Source organism: Engystomops pustulosus, chromosome 3 (assembly GCF_040894005.1).
Source record: "Engystomops pustulosus chromosome 3, aEngPut4.maternal, whole genome shotgun sequence".
NCBI lineage: Eukaryota > Metazoa > Chordata > Amphibia > Anura > Leptodactylidae > Engystomops > Engystomops pustulosus.
This window is the reverse complement of record NC_092413.1, coordinates 109,710,138-109,722,447: the sequence shown is the minus strand read 5'-3', so window position 1 is coordinate 109,722,447 and position 12,310 is coordinate 109,710,138. Positions and strand designations below refer to the sequence as shown.

Here is a 12,310-nt window from a genome sequence, read left to right as displayed (position 1 = left end):
TTTTTCCAATGATGAAGTTCATTTTCGAAACTGGCTTAAAGGGGATGTTCTGGTATATTTAAGGTAGTCTATAGAATTGCAGTATTTTATCACCTGTTCATGCCCCAATGCAGACGATTTTCTGTGTTTTATATATGTGCTGCATTTTCTAAGAGCCTGGTGTGTCTTAGTATCTGCTCTCATCCTGGTAGCCATTTTGGTTATAACAGTTAATTTGGAAGTCACCTCACAACTGATAAGTGGTGTTTGAGCCCTAGATAAAAGATCTTTAACAGTATTTCTAGCAGGGTATACTACAGGTAAGTTTATACACAATTAAAATATTGTTTCATTGTTTTACTAGAAAGAAAGGTATAAAATAAAAATTACTGTCATAATTGGACTTGCATGTCATATATCTTTTTTAAGAAATATATCTTTTTAAGAAAGATATGTTTAAATGCTACCCTCAATGAATACCTTTAATCTACATATATTCAATTCATGAGAAGTGTATTGCACTACATTTCCCCTCTTTTTCATGCCACGTTGGAATTAAATGTCATCCCTTTCAAGTCAAAGTTATGACTGGTAATGCACCTCATATATGTCGTTTTAGCAATGTTATTCTATGTACTCATATATGTACTTTTATAACTTGTTTAAGCAATATAAATATTACTTTATCAGGAAAGTCAGTGAAGTGGATTGTTTTAAAGCAAGCATGTGTATTGGACATGTATCCTCGATTATATACACCCAGCCCAAAATCACGGGGATTGGAATACCATATCTGTTCAAACTCTAAAGAGTGGTTGTGACAATTACACAAACCTAATAACCTGAACATAAAACATTTTACTTAATAAATATGTTTGGTTACAACATGCCACGCTATAAAGATGCTTTTGCGTCTCCTTATTTTTCTGCTATGAAGGTAAACTTTGCAATGTGATAAGAGGTAGCTAACTCATTGGTCATGAAAAAAACCATGGCAAAAAATACAAGTGTTTTTACATAGAGGAAAAGGAATAACATTTTTACCTCTGGAATGACCATAATCACAACACAAATGACAGTACTGAGTAAAAGGAATGGAGCTAGTGTATTTCTTCGGCCAAGTTTGTCCATACCGAGACAGCAAACGATATATGATGGAATCTCCACAGCACCTACAAAATACATTTACACAATTAATTTCCAAATTGAATACTGTATACCTAAATAGCTCCAGGGGCATAACTGAAGCTTCAAAGGCCAAAGTACAGAAGTTCATTTTGGGCCCCCTGCACCACTTTGCCTCTTCCACAATAGCCACGCTTTTAGTGATGTTCTTTGCTGGTGTCTTAAAGGAAATCTACCATGAAGATCAAGCATGGATAAACTAGGGATACTTACTCAAAGATCCAGGCACCATGACTGTGGTAATCTTCTCCTATTTTTTATGCATAGCCTCCTTCTTTCCAAAATTATGTAAATGAGCCAATGGGGAGATTCCCAAAGCCCCCGTGCTGTAGCTTTACAGGCTTTCAGACTGTTTCCCCCTCTTCTCCAGCTCGGCCCTCCCCTTTATTGCCTCATGCAATCTCACAGCAGCACAGGAAGTTTCAGCACACAGTGGTAGGATTAAGTGATCATTGCAGTCCCAGTAGCCTTTCAGTCTCGTTAGCATCATTTTAAAAGTTGATTTTAGAAGGAAGGAGGCAGTGGATAACAAAGGATTAGGCTTGCACCCTGCCTACTTATATTACTACTGGACTGTGTTGCTGTGTACTTTAAGCTTTCTTTAAGACATCTTAGATACAGGAATACAATCTCTGCAGTTGCTTCCAGCCATATATGCAGCTCTATTTTTCTATACAGACTCCACATATATTCTAACCTTTTACTTATTTGTTTATCTTAATTATCTCCTGAAAAGGGAAGAAGGGACTGTGTGGTAATTTGTATATCATAAATCTCAGTGTAGAGAGCATAACCAAAACAGCTAGACATCAAAGGAAATAAAAGCATCATGAGAGGAGACTGTGGATCATTCAAAGAATGGAGAATGTGGGATGACAGACAACTACATATGTGGCAAATGTTAATACCTGTAAGAAATAGGTTTAAATATTCATTTCCTCCCAAGTTCACAGAGTTTAAAGCAAAAACATAGTATCCCAAGCTTCCAGTAAACCAGACGAGCCACACAGAAACGGTCCGTCTTGCAAACGTGCAATTGTGAAAAAGGTCAAGTACGTTGTGTTTTTTGGCAGTCTGAGCATTATTTCCACAAGGGTCCCTGGTGTCCTCTACAGGGCATAATTCTGACAGCTTGCATGGAGTGCTCACTTTGTTCCACTTTTCCATTGTTGCGATAATACTTTCTACTTGTTTGTATTTTCCCTGGGAGTGCAGCCAGAATGGAGTTTCCGGAAGCATCCAACAGCATAGGATGAATGGTAATGTGAAGACAGACAGAATGATTTGGTATATCCACCAGGTACGCACCAAATACCCAATTAATGCCACAACCATGACTCCAACAGCAAAGAAAGCATGAATGTGCATTGAGGCCCAAGTGCGAGCTTTACTTCCTACATATTCTGTCACATAAACAAACGCCACTACTAGGTATCCACTGGAAGCCTGAAAAGATATAGAATAAGAATTAATTTTAAAAGCTGTTTGTACAGAGAAAATTGCAAATAAAAGTTATGTTTAAAATGTCTTAGCCAAAAGTGAAAATTTGACTCAAAGATGTAACACTATTTGGTTCCAGGCGCAGCCTGGCCTCACTGCCCTGTACTTTTTGGTCCAGTGATATGACATAGAGACTTGTCTTCATTGGAAACAATGGCTGTTCCAGTGGCTTGCTACAGTCAGTGGGGCACATGTATCAAACTTTTGACTTGCTTTTTTCTTTTAATTTTTGAGACTATTAATGGTGCTTATGTTCATTCGCTATTTATTTGCGCAAATCTACGGCTGCGCCTGACCAGGTGTAGAAATTAGCTTGGAGCCAATTGCGACTTTTTGCAACTTTTGTTTTAAAAAGTCACAAATTTACTAAAGACCAAAAATCAATAAGGAAAAAAAAATGCTATCGTACACCTGACCAGATGAAACGAAAGAAAGCAAAGAAAAGTCCCAAAAACAGATGGACAATCCAGACTTATAATACATGTGCCCCTGTGACATCTCTAGGCCAGAAAGTTCCGTGTTGGACTGGGATGGAGCTGGGATTCATAAGTTAAAAATAGCATTTTTATGTAGCATTTTTCCATTAAATTTAGTTTCAGTGGTAAACCCTTTAAGGTCCTGCACTTATCAAAAAATTTTAATCTCATTATAGAGCTATATAATAATAATAATGACTTTTATGATGGGGCGGGGGGGGGGGGGGTCATGTTCTACCTTAATATATCGGTAGTTGTATAAAGAGCAATCTCTTTTTAGTGTATGATAACTACAAAATCATTGATATGCTGTAGCTATTGTTGCCTACATCGGCCTGTACAATCCCTCCTGTAATAGTATATGGATTGCTTATAACTATATAGTGGTACGTAGAATCAACACAGTTCAATCAATTCACACACTGCTGTCAAATAAAATGAAAAAAAAATTGTAATATTTCTGAATACCTCTCACACAATAGTGCCAGTCAAAATGGAAAATCAAGGAGTCTATTGCTCCTTTCTCTGTCATAGCTTTAAACTGTATTGGTTTCCTGAAGACATCAGTACAGGGCCCCCTAAACATCTGGGTCCCCAAGCTATTTCTTGGCTAATCCACCCCAGTGTATACAGGAACGTTTACATTTATGTTCTCTTTAAAACATTAGTTTTGGTCATAAAAACTAAACCTAATTTAGACAATTTCTCACACAGCAGCATTTTCAGTTATGAAAATCAACATTCACGCATCTTGTAGAATTCTGGTGAAAAATCAATAAATCAAAAAGTTAATAATAATCTATATGTATATACATATATGAGAGATGAGCAAATCATTCCAAATTCCCCTAGCTGAAACTTTGCCAAATTTTGTCATCAGATTCAATTTGGGGCCCAGTCTAGTGAATCTGAACCACTATTGCTTTAATTGTCCTGAATTTAGTATATTACCCCATTCTAGTCCTCTAAAACACAGTTGATGATTTTTTTTTTTATGAAAAAGATCCTATCTCCTATTACTGCATACATACAGGATTTTATTTGTAGTGCTTGGTTTACAATAATATGTAATAAAAATATAAACACACCATAGCCAGGAAAAAACGGACAATGACAAAGCTGTAGTAGTTGAAGGTAAATGCCACTGCAACACCGAATATAAATTGACATGAGCTTGTGATCCACATTATTGGTCGTCTTCCCACTCTGGAGATAATGAAAAAAAAAAAAAAACAAGTACTTCAGCAATAAAAAATTTTATGCAGCACCAATTACTAATATATCACTCTCTGCACTCTCTTAACAACCAATGGATGCAGCCAGTTTTGTCTATTAGTAAAACGTTTTTTTTTTTTTTAACAGAGAATACTTTAACTGTTTTTTAACAGAGCTTTTACTTTTAGTCCCTCTTTCTGTAGGCAATGAAGAAAAAAACTATTATGCCATTTTATATTTAATTTAAAATTTTGCACTGTTCACTAGATGGCATAAATAACATGTTATTCTCTAGGTCATGTTCTATTCTGATAACATCTTATCCATATTGTTTTCAAGGTTTTGCTATTGTTTTTCAAAAGAACTACTTTTGACATACTTTGATTTTACACCCCAATTTTAACTTGTTTACTTTTATATCGTTAGAGCTACTTCAGTGCTCTTTTGGTGGGTTGGTATATAAAGTTTGTTTTTGCCATTCAGGCAAAGCAAAAGGGCAAAATAATAAATTATATTTATAGCTTTGGTCATTACATTTTTTTCACATTTTCTTTCTGGGAGGGACTAGAAAATGCAATTCTTTGATTGGACAAGCAGTTGCTGCAATGGCAAAACATAAGTAATGTGACCACTTTCACTTGACTTCCCTTTTATTATCCAACCTCCATGAGCTTTTACCTTTTTCCAGTTGTTTATCAAAATTGCATTCCAAATTTTCCATACATTATACAAGGATCACAATGCACACGCATTGAAGTATGCTGAGCTCATTCATGGCCCTCCTCAAAACTCATCACAAGGAAGCTGGGCAAAACATGAATTATAATGGGTTGTATACTGGGCCCCAAACAGTTTTCTATCAATTCTATGAGTGGGGCTGAATAGCAATAATTGCAGAAAATATGCCCTTCAAAAAAATGTTTGAAACATGGAAATTTCCATCAACAAATCTTTATCCTGTGGACTTTGCAAGACCTAGAATGTCACAAAAAATAATGTCATCAACATTATAAAATTATCAGTGTTAACTGTGGATAACCTGCTGATATTTGAACTTTTGTACTTCTGTCTTGTAAGAAACTTTACATATTGGCTCCCCATGGTTTGGCAGTGTACCAGAGGTGGCCTCATTAAGTTCTGGCAAACACATCAATAGAGACTTCTAGAATTATAAACATGTTTATAACATTAGAATCAATTTATTTCTGACTTCCAAACATTGTTTTTTTTTTGTTTTTTTTTTAAGAACAACCCTGAGTTTTTGAACTGTAAAGAAATATGTCTAATCCTCCTGGTTTTCTGACTGCAAGCTCCTGCATTGTTAAGAGGTCTTCCCATAATCCTTTACTCTTACTTTTTATGTTACGTGCCAGTAAATACATATACATTGCAACTCAGTCCCACCACCTAGAAAGACCTCTTCCTTTTTTTAGGATGGGTACTATCCATTTACATTTTACGGTGTATGCACCAGGAAACAAAACTCAGCACAGGCGTTTATACTCTGATGACACATGTGCCCCAAACAAGGGATCTTTGGCCCATTGTATGTAGACTGTATACCACACACACCATTTTCTATAAAAGTCCCAACTAAATGTCTTGGCTCCGAGCTGCTGTAGTTTTCAGATTTTGGCACATGAACATCCTATGTATCAAAATTATGTCACTTGTAAACCATAAAAAATATAAGATACTGTTACTGCCTACTCTCCTCTGATACTGCATTCCATGTGCTAGTGTGAGTACCTCACAGTGCAGGGATCAAATACTGGATGGATTACGGAAGATCGATGGGTAAATCCAAGGACAAAAACCAGCTCTGCGTTAAAAAGTTTTCAAGCATTATTCTTAGTCGTAGCCGAACTGATAGATAGGGACGGCATGGTACGGAAACCGCTGCATAATTTAATAAACCGCATGTTCTTTTAAGATATTTGGTCCAATATTAATTATGTACTGAGACCCTATATAAACATTTTAAATATTTTTTCTACTACATATGACATGCACATATATGCGATCCCATATTTCTTTAAGTGACTACATGTGCAAGTAAAATAAATGCACACTGTCGATACATTAACAATATATTCAAAGACCAGTTTTCATAAGCTTTTTTTTCAGGCATTATTCAGACTTTACATACTATAAGCTACGTAGCTGCAAATGGAGAATCTATCAAAATGAATTGTGTTGAGCGGAGTTTGCTCAAATCCTTGGCCCCTCCCATTAAGCTCTCATCCAATTAAATTAAAACCATACACAGAGTCAGACCTTATTGAAAACCTATTCAATACACCATAAGCTAACTTCTATCAAGCCTATAACCCCTCCTACTAAGCAGTTGTCCAATCAGAACTGTCTATACACAAAGGCAGACTTAAGTGAGAAGCTAATCGATGTAATTGACCAATAGGAAAAAAACTCAATTCATTGAAAGAGGAAATCCATACAGGTTGTGAAAGGGATCAGAAACGGCAAAACACAATCATGGTCACTCCTGCCAAAAAACCCTTTCAGCCTATTCACACAATATAGAAAGACGGCCCCAAGGGGGCATGGGTCAAAACCTGCTACCACAAAAGCCAGTCATCATAGAAGAAGTATAGAACCCTCATTTTACCTGACTCCACTCATAAAAATACAAATAAAATTGAAAGTAAAGCAATATTCTAACCGGACTTACAACAGCCAAACATTTACAAAAATCTACCCAAAGTGAATGTAAAGTAACAAATTGCAAAAAGCCTTTAATACAGAAAAGATAAAGTCTGTCCTATAGTTTAAGCCTGATAGGTACCTAGTATTCAGATGAAGAATCCAAAAGGCTTCCCTACGTAATAACAATTTGAAACAATCTCCACCCTGCTTAGGTGCTTAGGCACCTTCTCTATTACATAGAATCTAAAATGATTAACATGACCCCCCTGGGGGTTAAGAAAAATGTTTGGCAGCCCCAGATATATTTTTCTTAGAGTGACTGGAACAATCACTAATATGTTCTGCGATTCGGACCTTCAATCGTCTCGATGTACAACCCACATATTTGAGATTTCTTATTATTATTAATGAAGGTAAAGTACTCTCACAGCTAATATAATTGGTAATATAAATTTTAATGCCAGTTTGTGAATCAAATTGCTTCTTTCCGGAAACAAATGTGACTGGGATGCACCGGTCAGATGATGTGGGTGTAACTACATTGGATGTTTATGTGTATATATTGTCCATTTGTGTGTAACCAGTTAGGATACGGCTAAGGACCGTTCAAGGGCTCGAAACGCGTTAGTCTTGCGTATTATGTATTAATTATTTGGAAGAATGAAGCTTGAAAACTTTAACACAGTACTGGATTGTTTTTGTCCTTCTTGGATTTACCCATCAAAATTACGGTATATGTCTTTGTAACTTAATTAAAAGGAACCCGTCATCAGGTTTTCACAATCAAACCTAATGATAGGTTCCCAGAGAAGTCTTCATACTGTGCCCCATTTTTTTTTGTATAAAAATCCATAGCTCAGACCTACCTAAAATCACTCATGTGTCTCGGCTCAGCTCCCTCATTCCCCCCTCCCTCAAGTGAGTCAAACACAGGCAATGACACTAAACTCCCTCATTTTCCCCTCTTGAGGGAGGGGGGAATGCGGGAACTGAGTCACACGGTGGACTGGGGATGGGGCACAGTATGGACCTGTCATTAGGTTTAATGGTGAAAGCCTAATGACAAGTTCCCGTAAAGATTTGCAACTTTATGCCAGTCTTCATATATGGGCTCCAGTTAGAGGAATGAAAAGAACAATTGGGGCTCCACAAGTTTGTAACAGTAGTATCTGGACAAAGCAGCTTTTTTAATTAAAGTTAATGTCAACTCTTTTATTTTAGATATGTACCAAAGTCATAATATAATATATAGCAGGTTAACAATAGTCATATTGTTCCTCAAATGCAGAGAGTTGAAATTCTAAGTCCAACCTGTCTCTATCAGTCCTGGTGTAAACAGTTTCAGTTTCCCCTAGACATGACCCAGTAACTTCTCACTTAGGGTCGAGGGGCGGCCATCTTGGATTTTTGTGCGAGATCATTCAGATGAGATTTCTGTCTCTGCTGTGTGGCTGTAGCCACGTCCCCTGCCAGAGCTCAGAGACGCTCACTGATCACATCCTGCCAGGAGATGGTGAGCAGAGAGAGAGGCTGCAAACTACAAGGAGATAAGTGATACAGGGGAAGGGGGAAGCACATATCTGTGAGATGTAGCAGAGCTGTGTGTGCAATAGGCATCTTATGCATCTCTAATCTGTCTCATCACTCTATGTGTCAGTGTGTTTATACAATGTCAGAAGACAGATGAAAGTGCATATAAACTCTGTACCATAATAATGTAACCACAATGTCAACCCACAGAACTAGATGGATAATACAGAAATGTGTCTGCTTAGAGAGGCCTGGGATTTTACACTGAGCAGCATAGAGAGAGTGATAGGAGCCAAAACAGCAATAAAACAGTAAATTGTAAAGTGAGGGGTTAAAATGATCTTTATTGTGTTATCATCACTAGGGGATTGAGATGTGAGAATTTTCTTTTCTTTTGTGGGAAAACCCCACAAAAAGGTAATTTTTTGGTTCTTACTAGTGTGCCTGGAAATCAATAGATGTCAAAATGATTGTATTAAAAGAGTTGTCTGGCTAATCCTTTGGTGGCCAGTGTAGTTTTAAAAACATAGAACACCCTTCATCCATCCCGGTGCTCAGTTTCTGCCAAAAAGGCTCCAGTTTGCTTTCTTTCCTATCCCATTAGGGAGGTTCACATGAGTGATACCCATTACCGATATTAGCCAGTGATGTTACTGCTGAAACATCAATGTTCTATTTTTCACAGAGGGAACTGGGCCATGTCACCAGAATAGAGTACCAGAGGTAGAAAAGTATTAAAGTTTTATCAAAATCTTACCAGATATAAGATATAAAAGTTTGCAGTATTTGCATGTATAACACTTGGATGAGGTGAGTTATGTTTCTTTTTAAGGTAGTTAGACAACCATGTAAAAGGTGGGACTGAAGTGGAGGATATTGATGCTGAGTATTTTGGATGTGTACTTAGAATGAATCAGTATTTGTGTAGTAGAAGTATGTAAAATAATCATGGCTTACTCAGATTATCTTCTGAGCATTGTTTTTGAGTGCCCTAGAAATCAAACAAAACAAAAGAACACATAATCCCAGGATTTCATGGGATGACAGACTGTGTAGATGAGTGCAGAGGAGTTGTGAAAGAACTTTCTGAATTGTAAATATCTTTGTCCTTCACTTTCCCCCTCAGACTACATTGGGATATAAATATCTCATGCATTTATTAATGTTGATTATTGAAAATATTAATGAGGCCTGTTGGGTATTATTTGTGTCCTTAATTCTACAAATCAGGGGTCTCTTTACTGAGCATAACAATTCAAGCCGTAACAGTAGGTTGTATACATAGCCAAATAAGTGCTGTTTCGTATTTTGTAGGTACCCACTTTAAACAAAGTTCACGAATAACGAGCTGCCATTTTTACCTGTCTGCAATGTCACCAAACGCCACAGCACCAATAAGCACTCCAAGCATGAATGTTGGTTGAATCAATTTCGAGTGCCATTCATAGTCACAAACCAGATCCCAATCTGTTACTATGCTGCTTTCCAAATTAGTGTGATCATATTGGTATCCATCAGAACATGAAAATAAGGTCATATTTCCACCGTATGTATATGTTGGAGCAAATGAATCTTCACGTTTAAACCGACTGCAACGATGTAGTTCCCAAATGTCCCCATTTCTCTGCTGTACAACAAGATAATCTTTTTGTGGAGTCCAGAGATCCCAAACTTCGTTGATCTGAGAGAAAGTTTCATTATGGAGCAGTGTCAGGCTCACATTTCCTGGAGGTTTGCATACAAACTTTGGAGTAACAGCGATGAACACAGAGGCCAAGTAGTGAATGCCACAGGAGATAGATTGAAAGGCACATGTAAAGTATACATAGGCTTGGAACCTGTAGAATACACAAGGTTTAACATTAGGCTATGGACAGAACTGCAAATGATAATAAGTATATAAGGATCAAATCTGTGTCCTTGGTACTTCCACAGATCTTGAAACTGGGAGTACCAGGTCCACATTTCCAAGAGAAAAGTGACAATGCAATAACAAGTACATTGTAATATAGTGTGCTTAAAAGGTATATTTCAACACCTTTGGTTAGTGCCTGCAGTGGTTCCCCTTCACCTTCCTCAGGCTCATAGTTTCCCATACTCATTAGTTTCCAAAAAATTTGTGCCAGCCCCAAATTTATTTTGTGAGCCGTCACAGAACTTAATAATACACAGTATCCATTCCTCATAGTGTTACATGTATGGGGCTTCCTGTCATTCTTCTGTTATTTATAGCAGAAAAAATGAGGTTCAGCTCCATTTTTCTTTAAATCATGGAAGGACATGATGGAAACGAAGTTCACAAAATTTTCTGTTTTAGAATAGAATAACAGAAACTATAAATGGAAGGGGACAGAAGGTTTTTTGTTCACCTTCCATTTCCCATAGGAAAACGTGTACAGAAGGCTTCTTCCAACATGTCTTCGTTAAATATAACAGCAAAAATTATGTGCACAGAGCAAGTGGAGAGGTGAACTGGGCCTTACATATTTAAATATGATTCTATACATCTCTATTAAAAAATGTCCTTATATAACCTATACACAAATAAGTCACCTACTCTTCACAATGACATAATCATAAATACAGAGAAATATACAGAAAAACTTTACACAGGTAATTATCACCCAAAGATCTTACACATGCATGGAAAATAGTTCACTTGGAAGAACAGCGCTAAATGGGGAAAAATGTGTCAGTCACTCACATAAATAAGTCAAATTCAGAAAGCATCCCATTTTGCTATCAACATTCCTAAAAAAGAAATCAGATATAGCACGATACCTCCCAGTAAAACTACCAGAGATGACTACCAGAAATTATATTTTGTTAGGTTTTAGGTTATTATAAATATAGCACACTGCACTAGTATTTATATATATGGAAACATATTTTAGAATGGTATAGGTTATAGTAATTACAATAGTATTACAATAGTTGGTAATAAGAAAGAAACCTATACAGTGGTGGCCAATAGTATTGGCACCCCTGCAATTATGTCAGATAACAGTTTTTTTCCAGAAAATAATAGCAATCAGAAATTCTTTGGTATTATTATCTTCATTTAATTTGTCTTCAATGGAAAGCCACAAAAAGAATTGTCAAAAAGCTAAATTGTATACAATTCCACACCAAACATAAAAAAGATTGGCACTGTTTTAAAAATCATTTGATGCTTCTCCGATTTATGTAATTAACAGCACCTGTAACTTACCTGTGGCACCTAACAGGTGGTGGCAATAACTAAATCACACTTGCAGCCAGTAGAAATGGATTAAAGTTGACTTATGTGTACCACATTGAGAATGGAGAAAAGAAAGAAGACCAAAGAACTGTCTGAGGACTTAAGAATCAAAATTGTGAGGAAGCCTGAGCAATCTCAAGGCTACAAGTCCATCTCCAAAGACCTGAATGTTCCTGTGTCTACCGTGCACAGTGTCATCAAGAAGTGTAAAGCCCATGGCACTGTGGCTAACCTCCCTAGATGTGGACAGAAAAGAAAAATTGACAAGAGATTTCAACGCAAGATTGTGTGGATGGTGGATAAAGAACCTTGACCAACATCCAAACAAGTTCCAGCTTCCCTGTAGTCTGAGGATACAACAGTGTCAACCCGCACTATCCGTCGGCGTCTGAATGAAAAGGGACTCTATGGTAGGATACCCAAGAAAACCCCACTTCTTAAACAGAACCATAATAAAGCCAGGCTGGAGTTTGCCAAAACTTACCTGAGAAAACCTAAAACATTTTGGGAGAATGTTCTC

The 12,310-nt window shown here is 36.9% G+C and overlaps 1 protein-coding gene across 1 annotated transcript in view; it reads right to left on the bottom strand.

The window, feature by feature from the left end:
* SLC22A16 (solute carrier family 22 member 16) overlaps positions 1-12,310 on the bottom strand; it is a 32,303-nt gene that overhangs the window by 5,768 nt on the left and 14,225 nt on the right. Inside the window, exons 2-5 of the mRNA XM_072141787.1 lie at positions 9,911-10,387; positions 4,229-4,346; positions 2,073-2,610; positions 1,024-1,151 (exon numbers count right to left, since the gene is read on the bottom strand). Coding sequence (XP_071997888.1) covers positions 1,024-1,151; positions 2,073-2,610; positions 4,229-4,346; positions 9,911-10,387 — 1,261 coding nt within the window. The remainder of the gene's footprint in view (positions 1-1,023; positions 1,152-2,072; positions 2,611-4,228; positions 4,347-9,910; positions 10,388-12,310) is intronic.